This window comes from Vanrija albida (assembly GCF_041260175.1).
Source record: "Vanrija albida strain AlHP1 chromosome Unknown contig_6, whole genome shotgun sequence".
Lineage (NCBI taxonomy): Eukaryota > Fungi > Basidiomycota > Tremellomycetes > Trichosporonales > Trichosporonaceae > Vanrija > Vanrija albida.
The window spans coordinates 881,492-905,547 of record NW_027191425.1 but is presented as its reverse complement, the minus strand read 5'-3'; the positions used below and the strand labels follow the sequence as shown (position 1 = coordinate 905,547).

Below are 24,056 nucleotides of genomic sequence, written 5' to 3'. Positions count from 1 at the left end.
AGAGGATGAGAGACTCAAGAGAGACGCGCCGACGGGCTCCAACCCGTGACAAAAACATGAGCCAGGGTGGGTGCCGCGTGAGCCAGCAGGGTGCCTTGTGACCCCTCACCCTGGCCGCCAGGCTGCCTCACCCAGCTCCCCCGCCGGAGGGCGTGCGTGGGCCGATGACCGATGTCAACAATCTCACCCAGACCCCTCTCGGCTCGGCTCCCGACGGGCACTGCCTGGCACTGCTTCAATCAAACCACTCCTCATCGTTACAAGCACAATTCAACACTAGACATGGGCGTATGGCACAATTCGTAATCACTCGTCAACAAGACATGGCCGCTCTGGCGCCAGTCTTTAACCCAGCATGCGTCGCAACTCTCGCTCGGTAGCCAGACGCTCCTGTCTGGCCTTGATCTCGGCACGCCGCTGGGCGACGGCCTTGTCGTCGTGGTGCCCCTTGGACTTGAGAGCAGCCACTCCCGACGTGCGGTCCCGCGCCCTCGTCGCGGAAATGGAGCCAGCCTTGGCCGGCGACGAGTAGACGGCGCGGCTGGGCGACTTGAGCTTCTCGACAGCCGCCGGTGATGCGACGGATGGAGATGCCTGCCCCGGCGTGAAGGGCAGTGGGCGCTTCGCCGATTCGACGACGGGCTGCGACATGTGGAAGTTGGACTCAAAGAGGCGATTCGTCCGCGACGCAGCCTCTCCAAAGGCGAGGACCGTGGGGATCTGAGGGGCATGTCGTGCCGGTGCAGGGGAGGGAGCGGCTGGTGACAGCACGCCTGGGCCTGGGCTTTGGGGAGGACGGGGGAGTGGTCGCCGTGCTGAACCAGTTGGGGTCGAAGCGGCGGGGGGCTTGACGGTCGCGTGCATCCGTGCGAGCGAGGACGCAGTGGGCGCGAACAGGGTCGAAGACCGCCTCATAGACCCCGGTGGCGTTGGAACATTGTCGGTGAGGTCCGATCGACTGGCCCGCGAGCTGAGCGAAGGCGGCGACAAGAGATCCGAGCGGCTTCCTCGAGACGACAGTGATGAGGCCGCAGACGCAGTCTTCAGATCTCCGGAAGCCACACGGTTCAAGCTGTGGCTTTTTGACGAGCGAGTCATCGACGAAGACGCGACCGAGGTCGACATTGACCTGTGAGAACCAGTCGGGATCCTTGACGACCGGCCCGATGAGTGGTCCTTCAGCGGCTCGAGCTTTGGCAAGGGAGGACCAAAGTCGGGAATGGGAGGGCGCTGTTGGCTCGTGCCAAGGGTGGACCGAGCTGAAGTGGAAACATGTCGCTGCTTTGGCGCCTTGGGGCCCTGTGATCCCAGCGAACCGCCAGCCATGGCCGACATGGTGGACGTTGTGTCTGAGCGCTTCAGGCGCGATGGAGCCGGGATGGAGCCCTTCTTGGGGGGAGAGGGGCGGTGCTGAACATCAATGGGCACTGACGGCGATGGCAGAATGTACGATCCCTCCGACCTGACTGATTCGGCGATGCTTGCCGTGTCTGTTGCCGCGGCCTTCTTGCTGCGCAGGAAGGCAAATTTGCGCATGCTCTCAGGCTTGAGGCTGCTCTTCTTTCGAGGCGAGACCAGGTTGGGAGGCTTGTCCTCTGACAACTTGCCTGCGAGGGCGCCACGGATGCTCTCCAGGTACCTCGGGCCTGTCGAGACTTTGGTACGCTTGACGTTGCGGTCGGTTTCAGCTGCCTCCTTCGCCTGCTCCATTGCCGGAGCAGAGCTCTGGTGCTTGCGCTTCGGTGGGCTGGGTCGGGTAACCGAAGTCGATCTGGAGCGAGGTTCCGTGCTCTTTGTCGATGACGAGAGCGACCGCATCTTGGCAAACTGGCGTTGGTGGGCCTCGGCATATCGATCAGGCTGAGCACTCGGGCCGGCAGACAAACCCCATCCGCCAGGACCCTTGGCGAGGTCCTCATTGACCGAGACGAGTTTGGTCATCTGCGCCTTCTTGCCCTTGAGAAGCTCGGGGTTGAACGTGCCACCAGAGGTACCCATCTTGGCCTGCATTTCCTCAAGCAGCTTGAGGCCCGCGGCGGAGAATTGGGGCGCAGGGGCATTGCCGGCGGCATTGCCAAACACAAAGGAAGGCGACGTTGCAGACGGGAAAGCTCCAGGGATGTCTTGGGCTGGCGAGGGTGAGCGAGCCTTGGTGGGCGAGGATCGCTTGGTGGGAGACTGCCGGGGTGGGGCGCCCGGCGCGGCGAGTGTGTCGAAGTTCGGAAGCTCGGGATAGATGTTTGAGATGTTCTTCTTTGAGGTAGCAGGGGACAGGAGGGTGGGCGCCGAGTTTCTCACACGGAGCGCGCTTGGGGGGAAGCCCTTAGCCCGCACCGGGGCCATGGATCGTCTCTGCTTGATCTGTTCGACAGTGTTCTGGCCAGTCAGAGGAAGCTCGTCGTCGTCATCCAGCTCAGGGGACATGGCGCGCTCAAAGTTCATGCCGAGAGTTGGAGACGGGGAGACCATGCGAATGGTGCTGGGCTTGTGGTGTAAAGACATCGTCGAGTGACGCTTGGCAACGCCGATCGCCGAGGCAGGTGATCCGGGGAGGTCGTCCTCGAGTTCTTCGGTTTCACGTTCCACGGGCTGGTCTTCTTCGGCCGACACGCCAGGAAATGTGACTGATGGGGTGGGCGAGCGGCCATCCTTGTGCTGGCGCCCAGACAGGGTGCGCGAGGCCGTTCTCCGGATAGAGCTAGCGAGGGAGCGCAATGAGCCAACGCCGCGGAGCTCGGTGTTGCCCCCTGAGCCAGTCAGCGCTGCGTCTGTCGCACCAGGTCACACTCACTGAACTCGCCAGCCAGCTTCTCTCCGTTGTTGGCGCTCTTCCAAGCACGTGGGGCAGTGTCAGGAGTGTCCTCTTCGTAGTGCTGCTCTGTGATCTCCTCGAGGCTGGCGTTGCCCTGCGTGAGGACCTCCCAAGCATCCGAGCCTCGCCCCAGGGTGCGGGAGGAGGGCATCGACCGCATTGGTCGTGAGGGAATGGCGAGTTGGGCAGAGACAATGTCGTCTTCTTCTTCTTCCTGTGCCGGGGCCAGCTGATTGTCCTCGGGAGCATCCGCGTTGCGCTTTGTCGGGCTGTCTGGGTCGACTGCAGCTGCTGATGCTTGATCAAAGACTGCCTTTGACGAAGGAGTCAAGCTCGTGCCGACTGGAAAACAATGGCGTTAGTATCCAGGTGACGCGACGCACAGGCCCATTGTTTACACCGTCACTCAACTCACACTCGTGCAACCGCGCAGCCATCTCGGCGTTCTGGGCATGTCAGTCAGATGGTCCCCTCGAGCCGGCACGTTCTGCTCACCTTGCCATTGGCCTTGAGGCCATACTTCTTGGACAAACTCATGAGCTGGGGGCGGCGGAGCGAGCCCAGCGCTGCCGAGCTGGCGGTCGTCAGGTCCTGAAACACAGCAGAAGGAAGCCAAGCCTTGGCCACCGGGTGACTCGCTCGCACTCACTTCCAAAGAATCTCATGTTCGCTGAGATCCGTCATGGCACATGTACCGAATCGTTCGAGCCGTACGCGATAGACAAGCAGGGATTCAGTAGCAAGCAACTGTACAGATGGTGGATGATGGTGGTGAAGAGTCGAGATGATGTTGTGCGTTGTTGTGTCCCACCCATTGTTGAATCATGTTGGAAGGGGACGACGGAAGCAAAATAAAAAATCAGTCGCGCCCAGCAGCACCCAATGACGACTTGTCGATGGGTGCTGACGCTGGTGCTCAAGAGTTGGGAGATTGAGTGTAGGAGATGCATGCGATGCGATAGAAACCGGGCTCCGACTCGAGCGAGAGGCGTTGGTCGGCATCTCACTCGTGACATTCGGCACTGGCCGGCTCGTATCTGCAATGAAATGCTCTGCTCGTCGCGTAGGCCACGGTAACCATCGTTCCCGACTTCCCGACCGGGTCAACGGGTGTCGCTGACGCGACGCACTGCCCCGCAAGGTGCGCTTAAAGCACTGCCTCGTCTCGTCTCAACGTAAACGAATGACGCACTCTTGTCCACCACCCCGACGCGCGGAACAACGTTCCAGAGACTGCCCACTTTGGAGGCACAGCGCTGGATACAGGCGGAAGCGGCGGGGATGGTCGGTTTCCTTACTCGCGAGGGCAAACTCCAACGCGGGCCGTCTACTACCAAGCTGGACCACCGGCGCCATCGCTGCGTTACCATGTCTTGCAGCCAAAGGGGCCGTCATGATGCGCCGCCTATGCAAGTCCGACGGAAGTCGGACGCTACCTGGGCGCGGAGCGGATGCGAAAGGATGTGAAGGTGGGCATGCAAGATACGCGTTGTCATGGGCCCTGCCCTCTACATTACTTCATTAGGAGGAGCCCATCGCAAGAGGGGTACGCACAACAAGTACGCCTGGGACCGATGGCAGCGCGCATCCGCCCTGTTGCTAGTGTGCCCCAAGCAACCCAAATCCCACCCTTGCATAGCGGTAGTAGAGCGGAGAGTGGGGGTTGTGACGTCTGGTGCCGCGCCGCCCTCTTGCCCGACTGAGCTGGGGGAGGGGAGAGTGGCCGACGTTAACGCTGACAGGTAAGACTGGACCACAACCTGACGCGCAGCGGCCGGAACGGTGATGGTGTTACATCGGCCCCTCGTCACGGTGTCGGAGCGGCTCGCGGGATCGACAGACGCGCGGGCGGATCCAATGTGTAGTATGTAAGGCTTGGGTGTTTAATACGACATTGTTAAATGACCAGTGTTTCAAGTTGATGTAATGGGGACCCGAAAGGGCAATGTAATGCAAAGTGGGCACCTGAGCAATGACGAGAGCTTGCGACTGCCTCGTTGGGAGTGGCTTGATGTTGCGGGGCCCCGAGAGTTGATGGTTCAAGTCTCGACATCGACGCACCATCTGACGACAGTGGGCGCGGTCGACGATGATGGGCTTGGAGTAGGACAGAGGACAGTATGCACAACCAGAGCTCAGTGTTGTTGCTGTGAGAGGACCACAAGGATGAGAGAGGCAGTTCTCGGTGTATGTGGCAGGCGCCGGCGCACTGAAAATTGGAGTTGACGCCTGAGGCGGCACCCCCCCGTCTTGTTACCATTCAATGACGAGCAATGGGCCAGAACCAGCCATGAGTGGCCATCATCGAGGAGATGAACAGTGCTGATTCGAAAGAAGAGGACCTTGATGGGCAGTGTGTTGCACTGCCGCTACGGCCTGCGTGCGCCAGGGTGTCGGGCCTGAGGAACCGGAAGTGGCGGTCACCATGACCGGACGAATGGTCGTCCTCACCTCGCCTCTACCAAAGACATGGCCGAGGGAAACAAAGAGGTCATGCTCACCGTCATTTGCGAAGAAGCGGCTTGTCGTGTGATGCATCCCGAAGGCCGGCCGTGCAGCCGCACGTACGTCGATTATAGACAAGTATCATCCCTCGAGGGAAGTTGAAAGAGCCGATGGAAAGAGTTTCTAGAGTACTATGATACAGAAGCGGATTGTTTGTCGAGTGGGTAGTACTGTACAGTAATGTTGAGCAATGCGGGCGGTTGATGGGCGATGAAAGTTGTGACGAGGCAGGCTCGATGGGCAACAAACGAGGCAGGTTGTGGTGGTCGACTTGCGGGTCCTGCGGGCCCACATCGATTCCAGGCTTTCGACTCCAATGGGGTCGGTGGAGCACTCCGCTAGCTCTGCGCCCAGACTGGGCGGATCGTTGTCGGCGACGCCGGCGGGCCGGCCAGCGGTCCAGAAGGGGTCGAGAGGCGCCAGCGCCTTCGGCTCCGAGGCGACTCAAGTGGCCACTCTTGACGTAGTTATCGCCCGCGAAAACTCGTCGAGCAGGCCACGTCGAGTAGGCCACGCCTACCAGTCTGATGCGGGAATGCCAAAGTTGACGAGTCCTTGGGAATGGAAGTGTTGTGTCAAGTCGGTCACAGCTGTGGCAGAGTGTCAGCTGCTGACCCTCTTCGCCACCTGACAACTCACGTGGTTCTACATATTGTGCTTCTGGCACCACATCGAATGGCTCGGTGTAACATGAATCCAATGCAGCACCACTGAAGCTCGTCAGGTTAGAAACGGGTGGACTGGTGGGCGAGCAGCTCGACTTACCCATTGAGCCGAGTCACATATGCCTTCAGCCGAAAGCGTCCAATGAACCGCACGCTGATGTCCGGGAAGCAGAAATAGACCCCAGGAGCTCCAGTCGTGTCTAACATTTGCTTTGGTGTCGTTACCAGTGTCCCGTACAGCATGGGAACGACATCGTTGTTCGCGACTCGGACGTAAGACGCATTCTCCCCTGATGGCGTTTCAAGGGTCAAATGGCAGATCATGCTGGATAGCTCCTCCTCGGTGCTGCCCAGTGTCAGCGAGCTAGTCCTCTTCATGATCAAGCAACGTACGGTATCACCAACTCGTCGTTTCTGTCCCATGTGTCTAATTGGATAATCAGGGGAGGTGCGAGTGGCAGTCGCGAAAGGAGCGGCCTGTACGCAAACGGAGCGCCCCGATCTGGATGCTGAATCGGCGTGATACGGTACGTTCTGTAGTTTGTCAGCTTGGCATTCCAAGCCATGCTGGCAGATGCTGGACGAATCCGATCCTGACCCAAGGCTGCGCAACACGCCGTGGGGTCCTTCCAACTTACCGATTCATTTGGGTAAAGTCGACCCTGCCGAAGTTTGCTTATCTCGACCGTGCTGTGGCTGCTTTCGGCCCAGCCACAAGCACGGTTGTTACTCGGAGTAGGGGTGGCGTGGTGGTCGAGACTGGTTGAAAAGGTCAATAAATGAAGTGTGCTGATGGAGGTTGAAGTGGGTGAAGAGGAAGACGGGAAATCCAATAGCTGGTGGAGGGATTTCTCCTAGGGTGGCACCTCGTGGGCTCGTTGAGGGGGGGTGGAGGTGTCGAGTGTTACGGTTGCGGCAAAGACGGACAAAGGGGTGAAACCGTTTGTTGGGTATTGTGGAGACAACAAGAACAGCAAAGATGCTGGATACGAGAACAGCGTCCGAGAATCGCGTCTGCACCGGCAGTGGCCTATTGCAGCACACTGAAAGTGGGAGTGTTGCCGCTGGCCGCTTGGCATTGTGCGCGGCCCAGTGTCGGGCTGTGGCTGGGGAGCAAGCTATTCCCCTTGACCAGCAGCGCGAGTGAGAACGTGCGGAGCCGGGGGGCTTGCGTTATGCGAGTGAAACGCGATAGAACCAGAGTCGAGACCAGTCGAGGCCAACGGTGGAGCTTTCGGAGAGAAAGAGGTCGAGGGGGGAAGACAGAAACAGAAACCCAGTAAGGGGAAACCGGACATGAGATTTGGAAACCAGGAGACCGCCGGATGAGCAGGGGAACGACGCGAGTCGGCGGCCAAACGGGAGACAGGGGCAAAGGGCTGGCCGGCTGGCTGGCTGGCTGGACTCTGGACACTCAGCCTCCCGCCAGAGCAGGTAGGCCAGCGAGCGAGCCGAGACCAAGGTGTTGACTCGCGTGGCGACACTGTGGTGCATGCCCCCCAAGCCTGCCTGAGCGCAGCGAGAGGCAAGGACGGCGGTGACAGCCCCCACGTCATGATCTGTGCGGGCATACCTTGAGGATACTGCGCGCCGTGCGAGCCCGTGTCATGTGTAACTCGTGCTGGCACGTAGAGCCCGCACCGTCACACACCTCGTAGCGAGCCAAGCAGGGAGACCGGCCCGCCTGACGCACGACAACGACGCAGCGTTGCGCCACCCACCCACTCACCCCACCCGACCTCACGTACCAACGTCCACGGCACGCGTCCCCTGGCCCGAACCGACTAGCTGGGTCTGGGTCTCTGGGTAAAGGGGCAGGGGTAGAGTGGCAAGATGAGACAAGCGGCGCAAAGCCAAAGGGAAACAAGATGAGATCAGGTTCAGGATTTCAGGAGGAGCGCGACTCGGCACACGGCAGAAGAGATCAAAGCTGGGTACGCAACAAGGTGGCGAGGAGGAGAAGGAGGGGGTTGTGCACATCAGGACGTACCTTTGCGGGATGACGGACGGGGTGGACCGCCAGCAGAAAGGCCGACGAGTCGACGGCCCAAAAGAAGCTTGTGCCCTGGGACCTTGGTCTAAACTCAATTCGGCAGGTCTCCTTGTGTTGTATCAGACCCAATGAGGGATACTGTTACGATAGAGGCGGGCCTTGTCCCTACAGTTACGTGAAGGTTGACGAGAGGGGCGGTTTGCTCTCTTGACGAGACTACACGACAGGGCGTTTGATTACTTGCTGCAACGAGAGAAGGTGTGGGTCGTGCTCTGGTGGGTCGCTGTCGCTGGGGGAGGCCGGACGAAAGAGGTACGGGCGAAGTGGATTAAATTCAACAACTGGGCCTGTTACCGTGACCGAGGTGGGCGGTGACGATTTCGCGTCGTGGGGGAGGGAGGGAGAGTGCGGGACGCGTGGGCCAACCGAGGCGACGGCGGTGGTGGCAGCAGCGGCGGGGGGAGACGGGGGGAGACGGGGGAGGGGAGGGGGGATTGAGCGTCGTCGAAGAGCCTGCAATCAATGCAGGTACAAAGCGTGCAAGCGAGGAGGTCGATGGCCTAACAGGGCTGGGCCTTTCCCTTGTCCGGATAAAGTTCCCAGTGGCCCCGCACGTCTCGTACGCGTCCTTGTCAAGCTGGTGCTTGCGAGGAATAGCGGGCGAGTAGTAGCAGATCTGCGTGGAACGAAAAGGTGTTGTTTGACCTTACACACTTGTTGTTGAACGTGGAATGAGCCGAGGAGGGTCGCTGGAAAGGGAGGTGCTAGGTGGGGACGCTCAAGACGCCGGTCTGTATGTAAAGGGACCGGAGGACGAGGGTGGGAGAAACGGAGGGCGGCGCGAGCCCAGGAGACGGTCTTTAGTAGACCTCGTAGGCCGCCGAGCCGAGCCGGGGGAGCCGTGTGTTTCGATAGTGTCGGTGTCGCAGGTTTTTTTTTGCCTGCAGTCCCGTGGCGGCGCCGAGAATGACGAGCGTGTCAGATCCAGGAGGTGGGGATGAAGAACAAGGAGACGACTGGGCATATGCCGACCAGACTAGACGATCACCGAAGTGGTGATCAGAGATAGCTCAATGGCCTCTTTCTCTGTCTTTGCTCGGTGCTGGTGCTTGCTTGCTGCTGGGTTATGCAGCGGCGGCCCCTGTGACTACTTGCCCACCGGAACCCTGGCGAGTCGAGTCGGTGTCCAACGCGCTCGCTCGCGCTCGTACGGGCGGGTGATGCTGTGGCTGTCTCTGACGGCTTCCAGCGGGCTGCATGGCTTGGTTTTCTGGGTACAGAGCAAGTAATATCGGCGCAATGCGGCGCAAGACAAAATGCCTATTGCCTGTGTTCAGGGCGCCCGAATAGGGTGAGGCGGCGCCTCCTTTTGACCCAGTGACCCGAAGTATGTACGCCCGGCTTGTTTGTCTCGATGGACGAGTCGTAGTAGGAGAGGGAGCATGGGATCATCGGGCCTTAGCCTCGGGTTGGCCCCTTGTTTAGCCATCCCTTGCGCTGGGACAATGTCACCAGGGGCGTTCCGCCGCGTCGTCAGTCACAGCCTAGACGCGAGCGAGGAGCGAGCCGCAAGCCGCGAGCCGCTGCCGCTGCCGCCGCCGCCGGCCGTGTCCATGCGGGCAGGCGTATGGACGGGAACGGGCCGGCCCACTACATGAAAAATTACCCACATGCACCGCACCCACGCAGTGGAGGGTGGGGCAAGGGTAGAAAAGCAGGGATGGGGGGATGGGCTGCATCGTTCATCAACGTCGGCGGCGCGACGCAATAGCGGTATGGCGTCGTGTTTGTGGTCCCTGTAGGCCCAAGGTCGATCTGCACAATGACCCCATACCCTGTCCATTGCCGTGCTCAGGAGTGTTAACCACCTAGCTTGTTTGAACGCCAGCCCCGAGAAAAAGAAAAATACCCGATCATGTCGTAAAGGGTTACGGGTTCAGACTACGGGTACCGAGGGACCAAACGGCAGGGGATGCGGGAGGTGGCTACAAAGTCCGAGTTTCAATTCAGACTCTGGGCGCTGCTGCCGGCCTCTGGCCTCGTGCCCCGTCGTGCTCTGTGGCAGCGTCACCTCGAGCTCACTCTAGGCACCCCAGCCACCCCGACCCCTCCCACATCCCTCCTCCGCTTTCATTTCTGGTAGCGCAGGAAGGCACCCCTCTAGAGCGCCGCCCGACCCCACGTGTTTACATGACAGCCCGATAGGCCCGGACCCCACCCAGCGTTGTTGCAGATGGGTCAGACACCAAACAAGCAAGCAAGCCAGCCAGCAACAAAGCAGACACGACCTGGCGGGCATGAGGCTATCCTGCCAACGACAGAGACATCAGGAGCGACAACCGCGGCTTAGTCCTCGCGCCACTGTCCCTCGTGACCCAGCAACGGCGGCCGGTCACGACGGCAAGCCCGCACACACGCACTACGCGCTCACACACGCGACGGCTCTCCTCCCAGCCACCCACCCCACCCAACCCCACTTGGTCCCTTCCGCTGGACCTTGGCAGTTCCTGCAAGTCATGCTTCTTGCTCCCCCGGCTTTGTGACGTGGACCAGGGGTCCTAGGCGCCGCCGCCTCCGCCTCCCCGCGCCCGTGGCCCTGCTCGGCCACGGTAACAGAGGTGGGGAAACATCGGCGCCACCACAGGTTTAGATGCCCAGTGGAATGGAGTGAGCCGGTTGATTCGAGTCGGCTCGGCTGCCAGCCTAGTCTCAGGTGTGCGTGTCTGTCGGTCGGGAGACGACCCATTCCTCCTCCTAGATGATATGGCCGTGGCGTGCGGGTACCCCCTGCTCTCTCCAGTCCCGTGCACTGCCGCATGATATCAGCGCTTCGGCAGCGCGCACGGCCGGCGGCACGGGCGTGTGACCGGGTGAACCACATGATACTTGCTCGGCCTTCCCGTCTTCTCCGTGCGGGTGCGGGACACGCTGTAGTCAAGCTATCGGGGTTACGTCGTTTCGCGCGACCGTGCTACGGGTCATTATTCCGAGGACGAGGACGAGGACGATTCCCGCGAGTGCACGCATGCATCATTGTCATGTAGCTTATTCGCGTGCACGGCCTTGATGATGATGGTGGCGGCGCCGGCGGCGGCAGTGTGGCCACTGATCGAATGCCGGGAAATGTGGGAAGGCGCACGCCTTGTTCTGTGGTGGATGAAGCAAGCTAGCTGCCGCCGGGCAGAACGGAGCGCTAGGCAGCTCGGCAGAGCGGTGACAAGCAGCGTGGGCACATGGGCATCAGAGCCCAGCAGCGATCGGAAATCGAGTTGGAGTGCACTATATGCGCCACAGGGATCTAGAGGTATAAGGCTGCGGGTGGCTGCATTACCGTTTGAGCCGACAAGTAGCCCTTGGCAGAGCTGGAACCGGTCGGGGACAATCTGCCCACCTCGTCCATCCCCGCAGGGCGGTGTCTTGATTGACTCATCTTGACGTACAGCCTTGCGGTCGTATGACGAATTCATGGCGCATGCGTGGATCGGGGCATGTAGATGCCGTGGGTGCATGGAGACGGGGCTCCCTGCGTTGCGCCTTGGAAAGGCTGCATCGTGGCTAGGTTGTATTGTGTGGCGCTCACTCAGGGCGGCCATTCTCGGGTGGCGTGGTTAATGCAAACAGAGTTGCAACTATAATTGTCTTCATTATCCAACCGCCGCCGTGATTCTGCATTGTCTATCGTGAACAAGGTTGCGGCGATACGTACAGTTCCGTGGTCCGGCTTGCGTGTCGTCGACGGAACGACAAACCTTAGCTGTGGATCTCGGAGACGCTGCCAACTGCCGCAGACTAATCCTCTGGGGATCTAATGACCGGAGGGGGGTGGCGCCTTAGCCACGCACCCCAGTTCTCCAAGAGAATATCTGACCCCTCTGCCCCCATGCCATCGTCGTCGCTCGCCCATGCCCAGCATCACGGAGACACCAACTATGCTGATCGCGCCACGCCATTCATCCGTCTTAGAGTTTGCTGGTACCACATGCTCGTGTCGTTGACGGCGATCGCCGCGATTCCAGTGGACCGAGACATCCATCAGCGACTTGTCAATCCCCTCTGCAGACTAGCAGCTCGGTTCCCCAGCCTAATGAAGCACTAATCAAGCCTTATGAGTTGCACCGCATGGGTCGACACTCGTCAACACTCTAGAATGATAAGATGTCGGTTGCCATCAAAGCGCACCACCCACGTTGATCAAGAGTGGTGCGATCTGCAGGCCTCCGTGTCTCGAGAGACATCACTGTTGCCACCTAGTTTATCTCGCCGACCTGGGGTAGTAGTCGGCAAGAAGATTAAAGTGGCAGGGTGTGGGAGGAAGGAAGGGGGTACGGGCTTGGGGGACGGAGCAGCTGGCAACTGCTGCCGAGGCAAGCGGTCGCGGGGCGGCCACAGCCAGACGCTCTCAGTGCCTTTGTTAGTAGTTCGCGTCTGTCATGGCAGCGTCTGCCCAGAGCTGACTTGTGAGCGGCACGTACTTGAACATTCTGCATGCTGGGGGTGATGGGTCGAGACAAAAGGCTGGGTACAACGAGGTCGGTGCTATCGCTCAAGGGCTCACGTCACTGCCGGCGGGTCGAGGGGGGTGGAGGTCGAGCGCGTGCGTGCACGGGGAACTAGGGGCCGAGTGCGCTGAGGTGGGCTGGGCAAACCGAACAAACCAAGGCCTCCGCAAAATGTCTGCCTCCCCATACAACGAGCCGCCCTCTGAAGGGATAGTACGGCTCGTCCTGCGGGGCGCTGCGCCGAAGCGTCGGTCTGACCCGGTTCTTCAACCTACCCACCACGAGCCAAGCGCCGAAGCAAGTGACGAGATGGGCCCAAAGTTAAGATCCAGGCGTACCAATTGAGGAGAAGTGAAGTCGAGGAGCGGTTTTCTTTTGAGCGAGGCAGTGGGCGGGTACGGTGCGAGGTTCGTGCCATGGACAAGGTTTGGGATTAATGTAGAAGAAATGTATCAAATAAATGATTGTAAAGTCGCGACCCAGGCCCATGCCGCGCCTTGCCTTGCCTCGCCACGCGTTTTAGGTGCCGCCGCCCGCCCGTTGTGACGCGACGGCGCAGCGCGCTGCACGCTGCACTGGCCACTGGCCACCCTGCCTGCCCGCCCAGAGTATGGACCGACCGACCCGCGCGCGCCTCCGCCTCCCGCATGGCCGGCCGATGACATGGCAGCAGCCCTCTCGTCTCTGCCTTGACCTCCTCCCCCCAAACTCATCTTAAACCCCCCCATCTCCCTCCCACTCCCACTCCCTTTACTCTCAACGACCTCTCACGACACCCGCAAGTATGGTGAGTCAACACGCTGTCACTTCCTCCCCCTTCCGTCGTGGAGGAGCGTCAAGCCCCTCAACCTTCCACCGCCCCGCCGCCGCCAGTGACCACCCAACCTCCTCAACTGCAACGCTGACTTCAACTTCCTCAATCCAGGACAAGATCAAGGAGGTGAGATACACGCGACGGTGGCGTCGACGACAGTGTCGCCCGCCGGCTTGGGCCTCGGTGCGCACGCGCGTGCGGCGACACGCGACGTGGCATGGCTTGCTCGCTTTGAGCCAGTCACGCAGGTGTCGCACGCAGCGACTCGCACACGGGGCCCAGGCAGAGCCCGCCACGACGACACTTCTAACGCCCAATACAGCGCTTCACCATCCTCGGCCAGAAGATCGAGGCCGCCGAGACCCGCGCCGAGGAGGCCGAGGCTGAGAACAAGAAGGTGCGTAGAGGCATGTGCCGTGGCGAGGAGGCCGCGCAATGTGCGTCGCCGCCCAGTGCGCTGCCGCGGCCTAGTCCCACTGGCGTCATCGGCCCCATGGCCCATACCCCACGACCCGTGGCTGACGCCCGGCCGCAGCTCAAGCAGACGCTCCTTGAGCGCGACCAGGAGATCTCGTCGCTCCAGCACAAGCTCTCGCTCGCCGAGGAGGAGCTCGAGAAGACCGAGGGCAAGGTCAAGGAGCTCAAGGGCGCTGCCGAGGAGGGTGACTCGCACCGTACCACGGGCGAGAACCTTGCCCGCAAGGTGCAGCTCCTCGAGGAGGAGCTCGACAAGGCCGAGAAGGACCTCAAGGAGACAACCGAGAAGCTCCGCCAGGTCGACGTCAAGGCCGAGCACTTTGAGCGTGCCGTCCAGCGTGCCGAGCAGGAGCGTGACGACTGGGAGAAGAAGCACGGTGTGAGTGTGATGATGCGAGGTGGGGTGGCACGCGCGCAGGCCTGCAGTGGTCTGAGCGCGGGCGGCCGTGATCGCCCATCCGTCATATCTGCCGCCTGCTGACACGACCGCAGGACGCTGTCGAGAAGTACCAGCAGTCGAAGCGCGAGCTCGACGAGGTTGTTGCCCAGATGGAGAGCTTGGTGAGTGGGACGCGACGCTTGCGACGCCTGTCCGGTTCCGCATGGGCGCATCCTGACCACGCCCCAGTAATCACCCCCACGTGTCCCCAGGTGCTCGTGCCAGGCGCCGTATGGCGGCCCTGCGCACCGGCGCGCCCCTTTCCAAATCCGTCTCGCCGCCTTGCGGACGTAGCCAGCGCGGGCCGATGGCGGTGTGCTAGACGCAGCATGAATCCAATAGCTATGAGGGGTCCGCGGGTACAAGGTGGCATGGGTCTATGGCGGTGGAACAGAAGCTGCTATATCGGCTCGCCCTTGAGCTCGCGCGAGCGCCACGAGAACTGGTCGATGAGGCCTGGGAGGACGTTGTATTGTTCTGGGGTGTCAGCGGTGGCCTGCTGACGCGTACTCACGCCCGCCGACCTGCACGACGAGCTGGTAGAGCGCAGCGAGGAGGAGGACGAGGAGGGGGAGGCGGAGCGCGCGCGCGACGTCGGCGACGCGCAGGCCCGGCGTGCCCCCGTTGCGCCAGGTGTGCAGGTTCTTGCCTATGCGGTCGGAGGAGAATGCGCCGGGGCGGACGTTGCGCGCGATGAAGCGGTGCGTCGGGACGTGGCTGGGGTCAGCAGGCGTCAAGAAGCCACACGCACTAGACCGAGATGCTGGGCGTCGCGTACGCGTTCATGCTCATGGCGACAGCGGCGCGGGACAGCGGGCGGACATAGTCGCGGATGTACTCCTCGCTGCCGTACGGGACGGTCTCTGCGCCGACCTCGATTTCCTGGGCGCGGGCGTCAGCGGGGGGTCGAGAGGCCGCCGCTCCTGGGCGGGGCGTGCGGCACGGCTCGCGGCGGCGCCGCTCGCACTCACACTGGCCTGCACAAACTCCTCGCCGCGCGCCACCTCAACCACCTCAGCAACCACCGACACCTGCATGGGCGCAAAGTCCGAGTCGTCAAAGAAGAGCATGCGGAGCCACGGGAACTGCGCGGCGGCGGCCAGCGCCGTCTTGGCGTCGGTATCCGTCGAGACGTAGACCACGCGGGCGGACTGGGCGGGGCGAGGCGTCAGCGAGCGGCGTGGGGGGAGGCCGCGCGACACACCTTCTCGCGCATGGCCAGGGAGGAGAGCTCGCGGTGGAACGAGCGCAGGTTGTCTGCGGTGCGGGTCAGCTGGAGCCGAGGGGGGGCCGCCGACGCACTGCTGCCCTGCGCGCTGCCGGCGTACAGGATGACCACTTCGACCTCGTCGAATGCTCTCGCCAGGTCGGTGAGCGGCGCGCCGTGCTGGTCCTCTAGGCGCAGGCTGGGGTGTCAGCTCGGAGGGGGAGGGTGGAGCCGGCTCGCGCTGGCGCGCTCGCCCCCCGACGCGCGACTCACCGCCGCAGCAGCGGGTCGCCGACATTGTACAGCCCCGACGAGCCGATCAGGTCTGCGGGGATGTCGTAGCTCGGCATGGTGTGTTTGCGGGTTAGAGTATCAAAGAACAACGACGACGACGACGTCAACGCCGCGCCGATGCCGACGCCGAATCGGCCCACCCACCACGAGCCCGCCGGCGTCGAAATAATCGGCCTCCACATTGCAAACGCTGATTCACCCCGCCCAATCTTCACCCCACTCTATGCATCTACGCTACGACGCTACGTCTCCTTGCTGCCACCGCTGCCACCGCTGCCCCCAAGCACGGGCCACCGCGCCTTGAGCTCCTCGTCGGACTCCAGCGCTGCCGTCAGCGCGTCCAGCAGCGCGCGCTGCTCGGTACCGAGCCCAGCGTCCGCAGTCGCCCCAGGCAGAGACCCGCGTGGCGGCTGCTGCCGCTTGGCGCTCCTCCCCACGCCGCTCGGCCGCGCCCGCTGGAACGCCAGCTCGGCCGCAAGGTGCGACGCGAGCAGGTCCGCAAAGCTCGTAGCGTCGTTGTCCTGCGCAAACGACTCGGCTGCCAACAGCGACGACCGCAGTAGGCGGTGCAGCGCGTGCGCGGCGAACGGCAGGGGCGGAGGAGGGGGTCCAGGCACGGCTGGCACCGACACACCCAGGATGGCCGGACCAGGCATCGGTGGCACGGGGATGAACGGCGAGCGCGGGCCAAAGAGTGTAGGGATGTACCCGTCCACCAACGTCGCAACGAGTGGCAGCGTGGACGACCGCGGGAGGCGCAGCGCGAACAGAAGCGCGGCAAACTGCCCCAGCGGGTCGCTGACCGTCGCGTCCACCTCGAGCATCGACGGGTGCAGCATGTCGGTCAGCACCGAGTCGATGGTCCGCAGTGGCCCGTGCGCCAGCAGCGCGCCGTCGAGCGCGTCGAGCAGCCTCGAGTCCCAGCCAGGCGCGGCGAGGTCGAGGTGTCGCACGCCCTGCAGCTCCGACCTCAGCGCTGGCAGCGGTGGCGGCGCAGAGTTCACCACCGGTACGCCGCTCGCTGTCGGCGCGCCCACAGCTTGCAGTCGCAGGCGCACAGCAGCAGTGTCAAAGCTCGAGCTTTGCAGCACCGATTCCAGCCCAGTGGCAGGTTCCAGGAGCCGGTTGATCGCACTCGAGTTGGCCCGCAACAGCGGCTCAGGGAACGACGAATCCAAAACCAGGGTCTGGAGAACGTTCAAGTGAAGGCCAGACAGCAGGCCCTGCCGCTCAATCTCGGTGCAGAGCCAGCCAACTACTCCGCCCAGGCACCAGCTGAGCAGCGGCTGGGCAAAGTACGACAGGCCGCTGTGCAGCGTGTCGAGGTCGATCTGGCCGTTCGCCGCGGCCACCACCGCCTGGTGGACGAGCGTCGACGAGAGTCTGCAGATGTCGGACGACGACGTTGACAGAAGGATCTCGTCGTCGATGCCGTCCGAACCGAACAGCGCCTTGACCCAGCCGTTGAGGTTGCTCCGGTTCTGCTCAACCAAGTCGTCGAGGTTCAGCGCGCGTCGAGAGTCGTACAGCAGGTCGGGGAGTGGCAGCTGGAACTGCGCGCATAGCACCTCGATGAGGGTAACGCCAGATCCGAACCGGATGAGCGCAGCCTGGGGGTCCTCGGCGCGCGTCGGGTCCTCTGCATCTCCGAGGAGATGGGTAACCAGGAGATCCAGCAGCGAACACGGCGTGATGTATGCCGATATCAAGGACAGGATCATTGGCGAGCTGGCGAGTCGCGCAAATAGGTTCTCTGGTGGCGTCGTCTGCGGCGCGGCAGTGATAGCCTGGACAATCTCGGCCCCGAGCGAGTGCGCGCTCCCTGCAGCGTGCGTGATGAAGTTCTCCAGCGCAGGCAGATGTGACGGCGCACAGTTTGCCAGACGCTCGAGCAGCGACTCTCCCGGGGCTGCCTTGACGGGGCTGCCGATGAGGACGACGCTCGCGTCCTCATCCAGCAACCCCAGACCCGTGTACCGCCGCACCGCTGTCCCCTCGAGCGAGAGCGAGGTCCACCCGTCAGGCTGCTGGTACGGCCCTGCCTCGTCATCGGGCTCGATCTGGGTAAACTTGGACGTGTACAGCGCCGTCATCGCCTGGTACCAGTTTGCGAGCTCCGGTCCATGCGAGGCGAACACATTTGAGAGCGACTGTTGCAAGGTTGCAGGGTACGGCCACTTGGGGTCCGAGTTGTCGTGCCACCACCTAAACAGGATGGGCAGCTGCTCGGTGAAGAAGACGAAGGGGAAAACTGCCTCGCTAGGACCCTTTGACCATGCAGCAAGGACGCGAGAGGCAGCAGCGTCTAGCAACGCGGACATGAACTCGGACGAGTCTGCCGACAATGACCGGCCAAGCTTGAGCATGTGGATGAGATGGGGAGCTGGCTGCGGCGGTTCCGACGTTGACACGACATTGCGCGTCCATCCCTGCGCGCGGCGGACGTACTCGATGAGGAACTCCGTCGTCTGCTGGAGTGGCAGCGGCGTCGCTCGCAAAGACATGCCCATGCCCGCACCGATGTCGCCAAAGCCTCCCGACTGCTGGCCGACGTCCTGCACCCCAAACAGCCCCGCCACTTCCTGCGCCGGGGCGTCTGGCAGCGGCAGGTCGGCCATAAGCCCCGCAAGGCACTCTCTTAATGGCCTTCCCACGTCCTCGGGCAGCACTGCGCTGAGTTGGGCTGCCTCGAGGCCGACGTCGAATGGGGGTGCGGGCAGCGGGGGGATCAACGCTGTCAGGCGCGAGGCGATGGCCAGCAGCGGCGCCGGCGGCGGGGACATGGCCGCGCACTGTCTCAGCAGCGGGAGGATGAGGCTGAGCGCTGGCGCCTGCTCTGGCGCGGCGGCGGCGGATTCGCTCGTCCCGACGTCTGGGACGTCGGACCACAGCTCGATCGGCGACGGGAGCACATCGCCGGGTCCTACGCCGGTCGGATTGGCCAGCAGCGCACTCGAGATGCTGACGAGCTGGGGCGCGATGGATGCCGTGGCGATCGCGTCGGATCGGTACAGATACGCAAGGAGGGCGACGACGAATGTGCGGGCGCTGAACAGGGGCGTCGCGAGCGCCTGGGAGAGATAGTTGATGAGGATGCCCGGCGCGTTGGCGCGCACGAGGTGGTGCAGCAGCCCGACTGCGTGTGAGCGGGGAACTAGGCAACACCATACCTGCTATTGCTCGCTCTGCAGCGTCGCCGTCGAGCCCCTTGCGTGCGATGAGATCGGTGACGAGGCGCGAGAACTGGCTGTGAGCTTCACATCGCTGGGAATAAGCTCGACGTACCCGTTTTGGCGGGATGGCTCGCACGGCAGCACGGCCTATCAAGTCGCGCACGTCGAGCTCCTCTGTCGCTGTCATGGGGATGGCAAGAGTTGTCGCAACAAGGAGGGAAGGTAAATGGTCCAATGTGGAGGGAGAATGTCTTGTCGGTCGGTGGGGTCTGTTTTCATCCGGCCCGCCTGGCAGGCAGGCAGCCTGGCGCGGCCAGCTGCAACGGCGCATGACGGCGGCGGGCGGCATCCACCCTGTCGTCACCATCTCGTGCATCTCCATCATCCCACTCGTTGCCATCTGCACATTGCACCAACAGCACAACTCATCATGAGCACGTCGACCAACCCAGCAGCGGGCCGCACCCTCCTCGCCGTCATCGGAGACGAGGTACGTGCATTCGACTGTCGATCCCACGTGTTCGCGGGCAAACCATCTCGCGACTACCACTGACCTTATCGCCAGGACTCGGTCACCGGCCTCCTCCTCGCTGGCATCGGACACGTTACCGAGGCGCAGAAGAAGAACTTTGTCGTCGTCGATGCGAGTGAGTATGGCTTGGGGGAACGGGCTCCTCGACACCGCCTAACAACCCCTCAGAGACCCAGACCAACATCATCGAGGCCGCGTTCCAGGAGTTCACCGAGGACCGCAAGGACATTGCCATCCTTCTCATCAACCAGCATGTGCGTTACTAAGCACCGCTCTTCTGCTCAACGCTCACCCTCCAGGTCGCGGACAGGATACGCCCCTCTGTCGACCGCTACCAGGCGGCCTTCCCTGCCCTCCTCGAGATCCCGTCCAAGGAGCACCCCTATGGTGGGTACAGTGCTCTCCATTAACACCCAGCTGACACACGTGCAGACCCCCTCAAGGACTCGGTCCTCAAGCGCGTGCAGAAGCTGCGCGGCGATTAGACTTGCAGTATTCCAGTGAACAATGTATATCATAGGCTCGTGAGCGCTGGGCGCGTAGTAGTACAATACACCATCTGCAGCATAACGCTGCCTCTAATTCTACACTGGCGTCGTGCTCATGCCGAGCCCTCAAGCTCGGCGACCTCGAGACGGAGGTCCTCCTCCTTCCTGCGCAGTCCGCGCACCTCTCCCTCCATGGCCTTGCACGCCATCTCGAGCTGGACAGTCGAGCCGATCAGATCCTGCCACCTGTTCTCGAGGCGGCCGAGGTGCTCGCCCGCGTCCTCTTGGAACACGCGGCGCGAGCGGTTGACCTCAGTCACCTGCTCCTTGAGCTGCGTGAGGGTCTCCTGCAGCTCCTTGGACTGCGAGTTGAGCTGGTAGTTGCGGACAAGCCACGCGTTGGGACCGTACGACTGGAGGACGCCAACGTTGTCGTTACTGCCGAGGTGTCAGCTCGCGCCCAGTCTGGTATTCCCACCACACTCACCGCACAGCCATGTGGCCCTCGCCTATCCTTCCTCTCCGCTCAGCCTCGATCAACTCGTCGACGCTCGCTCCCTCGGGCACGCTTGGCGGGTTGTATTTTGACGTGTCGATGCCACGGATGGGGTCGTCGGCATAGTTGGCCAGCAACGATGCGAGGCCTGCAGATTTCTGAGAGATGAGCTACTACCTTCTGTACGGAGTAGCTCTCAACTCACGGGAAAGACCTCGACGTTGGGAGGCAACCGCGCGTCGTCGTCGGCAACCTGTGGCGTCTGGCCGAGCTCGGCCTCGATGAGGGCAAGAGCCTTGGCTTTGAGAGCTACGGTAGCAAGTTAGTGGCTGCTGAGATGCGTTGAGCTACACTCACCCTGGTCCTCGATCTGCTTGTCGTAGTACGGGAGCGCGTCAATGCTTGAGCCCGACATGATGATGCGTTGTATGGATGTTGTTGATGCAAGGTTGGACTTGGATCACTCTAAGTCCAAGTGATGCAGGGCGGGGTTTTCGGGGATATGTTGTATTAGGCGCGCCAGGTGGGCGCCTATTCCTCATCACCACTCCTCTCGCTGACACCTCCTCCCTCCACTTTAGCAGGTCGTCACTGGTCATCAAGGAGAGTTGTTGGGTCGACTGCTGCTGCCCGAACACAATCAAGCACCCGATTCTGTCATCCCAACTCCACACACCCATCCATCTCCCCTTCACACTTTCCCTGCCCACAAGCAACAAGCCACGGGGATCCAGTTATCAAGCCCCTGTTGACTCGAGATGGCGGCTATCAACGAGCCCATCACCGGCGAGTCGAAGAAGAGAGTAGTAAGTGCCTTCCTCCAACCTCCCGGCGCGGTACGACGCGTCATTCTGCTTGCAATCGTCGCTGCAAGACCCCATCCATGCATCTATGGCCAGCCTGACACCACCGCAGTGCTACTTCTTCGACTCGGACATTGGAAACTACCACTATGGACCTGGTAGGCCGGCCGACTCCGGATGACACCTGACCCCCAGGACACCCAATGAAGCCGACGCGTATCAGGATGTGCCACTCGCTCGTCATGAACTACGGGCTGTACAAGCAGATGGAGATCTTTGTGAGTGCTGAGCTGGGTGGACGCGCCGAAGGGTGGATGCTGACCCACCGCAGAGGGCCAAACCGGCGACCAAGCGCGAAATGTCTCAGTTCCACACCGACGAGTATGTCGATTTCCTTCACCGCATCACGCCGGACAATGAAAATCAGTTCGCCCGCGAGCAGGTCAAGTGTGAGTGTTGTTGGTCGTGAGATGGAACAATTGCTAACCTGGTCAAGACAATGTCGGCGACGACTGCCCGATCTTTGACGGCCTGTTCGAGTACTGCTCCATCTCGGCCGGCGGCTCCATGGGTGCGTGCATAGTAGCTGACAATGCTGACTGAGATCAGAGGGTGCCGCTCGTCTGTCTCGCGACAAGTGCGACATTGCCGTCAACTGGGCGGGTGGCCTCCACCACGCCAAGAAGGCCGAGGCGACTGGCTTCTGTTACGTGAACGGTATGTGGTTTTGTCCCAATGATTTTTGACACGCCAGACATTGTTCTCGGTATCCTTGAGCTTCTGCGATACCACCAGCGTGTTCTCTACGTCGATATCGATGTCCACCACGGCGACGGTGTTGAGGAGGCTTTCTACACCACCGACCGCGTCATGACCTGCAGCTTCCACAAGTACGGCGAGTTCTTCCCCGGCACTGGTGAAGTCCGCGACAATGGTATCGGCAAGGGCAAGGGGTAGGTTGCTCAAGACAACAATGTGAACTGACCCACCAGATACGCATGCAACGTTCCCTTGCGAGACGGCATGAGTGACGAGAACTACAGGACCATCTTTGAGCCTGTCATTCGCAAGATCATCGAGTGGTACCAGCCTGGTGCTATTGTTCTTCAGTGTGGCGCCGACTCTTTGTCTGGTGACCGGCTGGGTTCGTTCAACCTCTCCATGCGTGGCCACGCCGCCTGTGTGCAGTTTATCAAGTCGTTCAACCTTCCTCTCCTTATGCTCGGCGGAGGTGGTTACACCGTCAAGTCTGTGTCGCGTACTTGGGCGTATGAGACTGGTCTGGCTGCCGGCGTGCAGCTGGGAGGTGCTATCCCGAACAACGAGTATTACGAGTACTATGGCCCCGACTACGAGCTGGACGTCAAGCCGTCCAACATGACGGACCACAACACGCGCGAGTACCTCGATAAGCTCCAGGAGACTGTGTTTGAGATGCTGCGCGACAAGACTGCCGCTCCCAGTGTCCAAATCCACAGTGAGTAGCCCGCCTGACATGGGGTTGGAACGAACTGACCGGGTCGTAGCCGTTCCGAAGCTTGCGCACGACGACGAAGATGACAACGAGATGGAGGATGTCGAGGACAAGGATGTCCGGAGACCAAGTGAGTCGCAAACGCTGGAGTCTCTGCTGACCCATACAGTGCGCCTGTGGGACAAGGAGAAGCAGAACGAAAACTCGCTGTCTGACTCTGAGGACGAGGGAACGGGTGGACGGCGGCATCGCCAATCCCATCGCGAGGGCTCGAACGGGTCCCGCTCAAAACGCCGGCGCTCTCAATCACCAAGGACCGGAAGTGCCGCACCATCGGCCAGCGTGCCGGCGGCTGAGCAAACTCCTGCAACAACGGCCCCCGCACAAATTGCGCCAGCAGAGGAAGGTGGCGCCCCCGCAGACAATGGCTCTTCATCGAAGGGACCCGTTGACATTCAGTCGTGGGCTGAGAATGTCGGGGCGGTCAAGGCAGAGCCTTCATCTGCACCTGCAGAGCCCGCTGCTGCGGGAGACGGCGATGTTGAGATGGCCGATGCCTCGGCGGCGCCGGCGGCCGCGACGGAGGCCGCCAACGGCGAGCTGAGCGGAGCGGGAGCAGGCGATGTTGTGGCTGAGGGAGCGTAGGTAGTGGATCTAGTTGAGCATGTCTCGTGTGTCGTCTGCTACAGGGCAGCATTGGTTGCGGTTGCGCAGTCTTATATTGTGACAATTGATTCGAGTGAGACATGCCATCTGGTTCCAGACTTGGCACCGACCTGGACCAGAGAGGATCTCAATGCCAGAGACGAGTAAGCATACCCGTCTAGTTCATCAAACAAAGAGAGCAAGAAGAAACAAAGGACGATGAGCCGAGACGAGACGGAACTCGATTGTCGCGATCCGGGAGGGTTGGGATGGCGGCATTTGAGACATGTTTTGGGCGTGTCTGGCGCCTGACTGTCTCGTCGCGTTGAATTGGTTCTGTCTCGATCTAGGCGAGAAACGGTGCATGTTTTGCAGGTTTTGCAGAGGATCAAAGGCGACAAGAAGGGTACGAGAAAGAGGATGTGAAAGGACGAGCAGTGGTGGACGCAGTGGTGGGGATAGACGGACGGGGAGCGGTCCCGGGTGGGTGGCGGGAGGGCGAGGCGTCGCGCGATGGCGTTCACGCTGAATTGGCCCGGCCCGGGCACCATGCTCGCGATTCAGCATGCCTTGGTCGCTGCTAGCGCCGGCGAGCGCGCGCGCGTTGGTCGCGCTGGACGCCGCACGTGTGATTGAGCAGCGGCGAGGTCGCAGTGCTGGCGAAATGGGTGGTGCCGCCGCCGCCCCTTTCAGCGGCACAATAGTCAACCAACGCCCAGTCAGCAGCACCTCTTCATGCA

At 61.7% G+C, this 24,056-nt stretch overlaps 8 protein-coding genes across 8 annotated transcripts; 3 read left to right on the top strand and 5 right to left on the bottom strand.

Moving 5' to 3' along the window:
- Window positions 1-345: 345 nt before the first annotated feature.
- Window positions 346-3,496, bottom strand: Q8F55_007709 (uncharacterized protein; the record flags this gene model as incomplete). Its single annotated transcript, XM_069356129.1, has 5 exons — window positions 346-2,747; window positions 2,792-3,154; window positions 3,228-3,258; window positions 3,308-3,386; window positions 3,462-3,496. The coding sequence occupies 5 exons, from the start codon at window positions 3,494-3,496 to the stop codon at window positions 346-348; spliced, it is 2,910 nt and encodes a 969-aa protein (XP_069205970.1).
- Window positions 3,497-5,833: 2,337 nt separating this feature from the next.
- On the bottom strand, window positions 5,834-6,628 carry Q8F55_007708 (uncharacterized protein; the record flags this gene model as incomplete). The annotated part of the gene is made up of 5 exons (XM_069356128.1): window positions 5,834-5,907; window positions 5,957-6,027; window positions 6,083-6,328; window positions 6,376-6,516; window positions 6,621-6,628. The coding sequence occupies 5 exons, from the start codon at window positions 6,626-6,628 to the stop codon at window positions 5,834-5,836; spliced, it is 540 nt and encodes a 179-aa protein (XP_069205969.1).
- Window positions 6,629-13,258: 6,630 nt separating this feature from the next.
- Window positions 13,259-14,396, top strand: TPM2 (tropomyosin-2; the record flags this gene model as incomplete). The annotated part of the gene is made up of 5 exons (XM_069356127.1): window positions 13,259-13,414; window positions 13,611-13,685; window positions 13,824-14,144; window positions 14,258-14,326; window positions 14,394-14,396. The coding sequence occupies 5 exons, from the start codon at window positions 13,259-13,261 to the stop codon at window positions 14,394-14,396; spliced, it is 624 nt and encodes a 207-aa protein (XP_069205968.1).
- A 208-nt stretch (window positions 14,397-14,604) lies between these two features.
- On the bottom strand, window positions 14,605-15,761 carry Q8F55_007706 (uncharacterized protein; the record flags this gene model as incomplete). The annotated part of the gene is made up of 7 exons (XM_069356126.1): window positions 14,605-14,681; window positions 14,719-14,921; window positions 14,956-15,086; window positions 15,176-15,355; window positions 15,409-15,461; window positions 15,507-15,610; window positions 15,685-15,761. The coding sequence occupies 7 exons, from the start codon at window positions 15,759-15,761 to the stop codon at window positions 14,605-14,607; spliced, it is 825 nt and encodes a 274-aa protein (XP_069205967.1).
- A 186-nt stretch (window positions 15,762-15,947) lies between these two features.
- On the bottom strand, window positions 15,948-19,065 carry Q8F55_007705 (uncharacterized protein; the record flags this gene model as incomplete). The annotated part of the gene is made up of 3 exons (XM_069356125.1): window positions 15,948-18,841; window positions 18,876-18,948; window positions 18,991-19,065. 3 exons carry the CDS (start codon window positions 19,063-19,065, stop codon window positions 15,948-15,950), a joined length of 3,042 nt encoding a protein of 1,013 aa, XP_069205966.1.
- A 243-nt stretch (window positions 19,066-19,308) lies between these two features.
- On the top strand, window positions 19,309-19,895 carry VMA7 (H(+)-transporting V1 sector ATPase subunit F; the record flags this gene model as incomplete). Its single annotated transcript, XM_069356124.1, has 5 exons — window positions 19,309-19,368; window positions 19,444-19,525; window positions 19,579-19,664; window positions 19,710-19,797; window positions 19,843-19,895. 5 exons carry the CDS (start codon window positions 19,309-19,311, stop codon window positions 19,893-19,895), a joined length of 369 nt encoding a protein of 122 aa, XP_069205965.1.
- Window positions 19,896-20,011: 116 nt separating this feature from the next.
- Window positions 20,012-20,809, bottom strand: Q8F55_007703 (uncharacterized protein; the record flags this gene model as incomplete). The annotated part of the gene is made up of 4 exons (XM_069356123.1): window positions 20,012-20,336; window positions 20,386-20,552; window positions 20,600-20,703; window positions 20,752-20,809. The coding sequence occupies 4 exons, from the start codon at window positions 20,807-20,809 to the stop codon at window positions 20,012-20,014; spliced, it is 654 nt and encodes a 217-aa protein (XP_069205964.1).
- A 343-nt stretch (window positions 20,810-21,152) lies between these two features.
- Window positions 21,153-23,316, top strand: RPD3 (histone deacetylase; the record flags this gene model as incomplete). The annotated part of the gene is made up of 10 exons (XM_069356122.1): window positions 21,153-21,200; window positions 21,310-21,355; window positions 21,393-21,475; window positions 21,529-21,646; window positions 21,694-21,768; window positions 21,807-21,914; window positions 21,952-22,150; window positions 22,190-22,674; window positions 22,724-22,801; window positions 22,841-23,316. 10 exons carry the CDS (start codon window positions 21,153-21,155, stop codon window positions 23,314-23,316), a joined length of 1,716 nt encoding a protein of 571 aa, XP_069205963.1.
- Window positions 23,317-24,056: the final 740 nt, after the last annotated feature.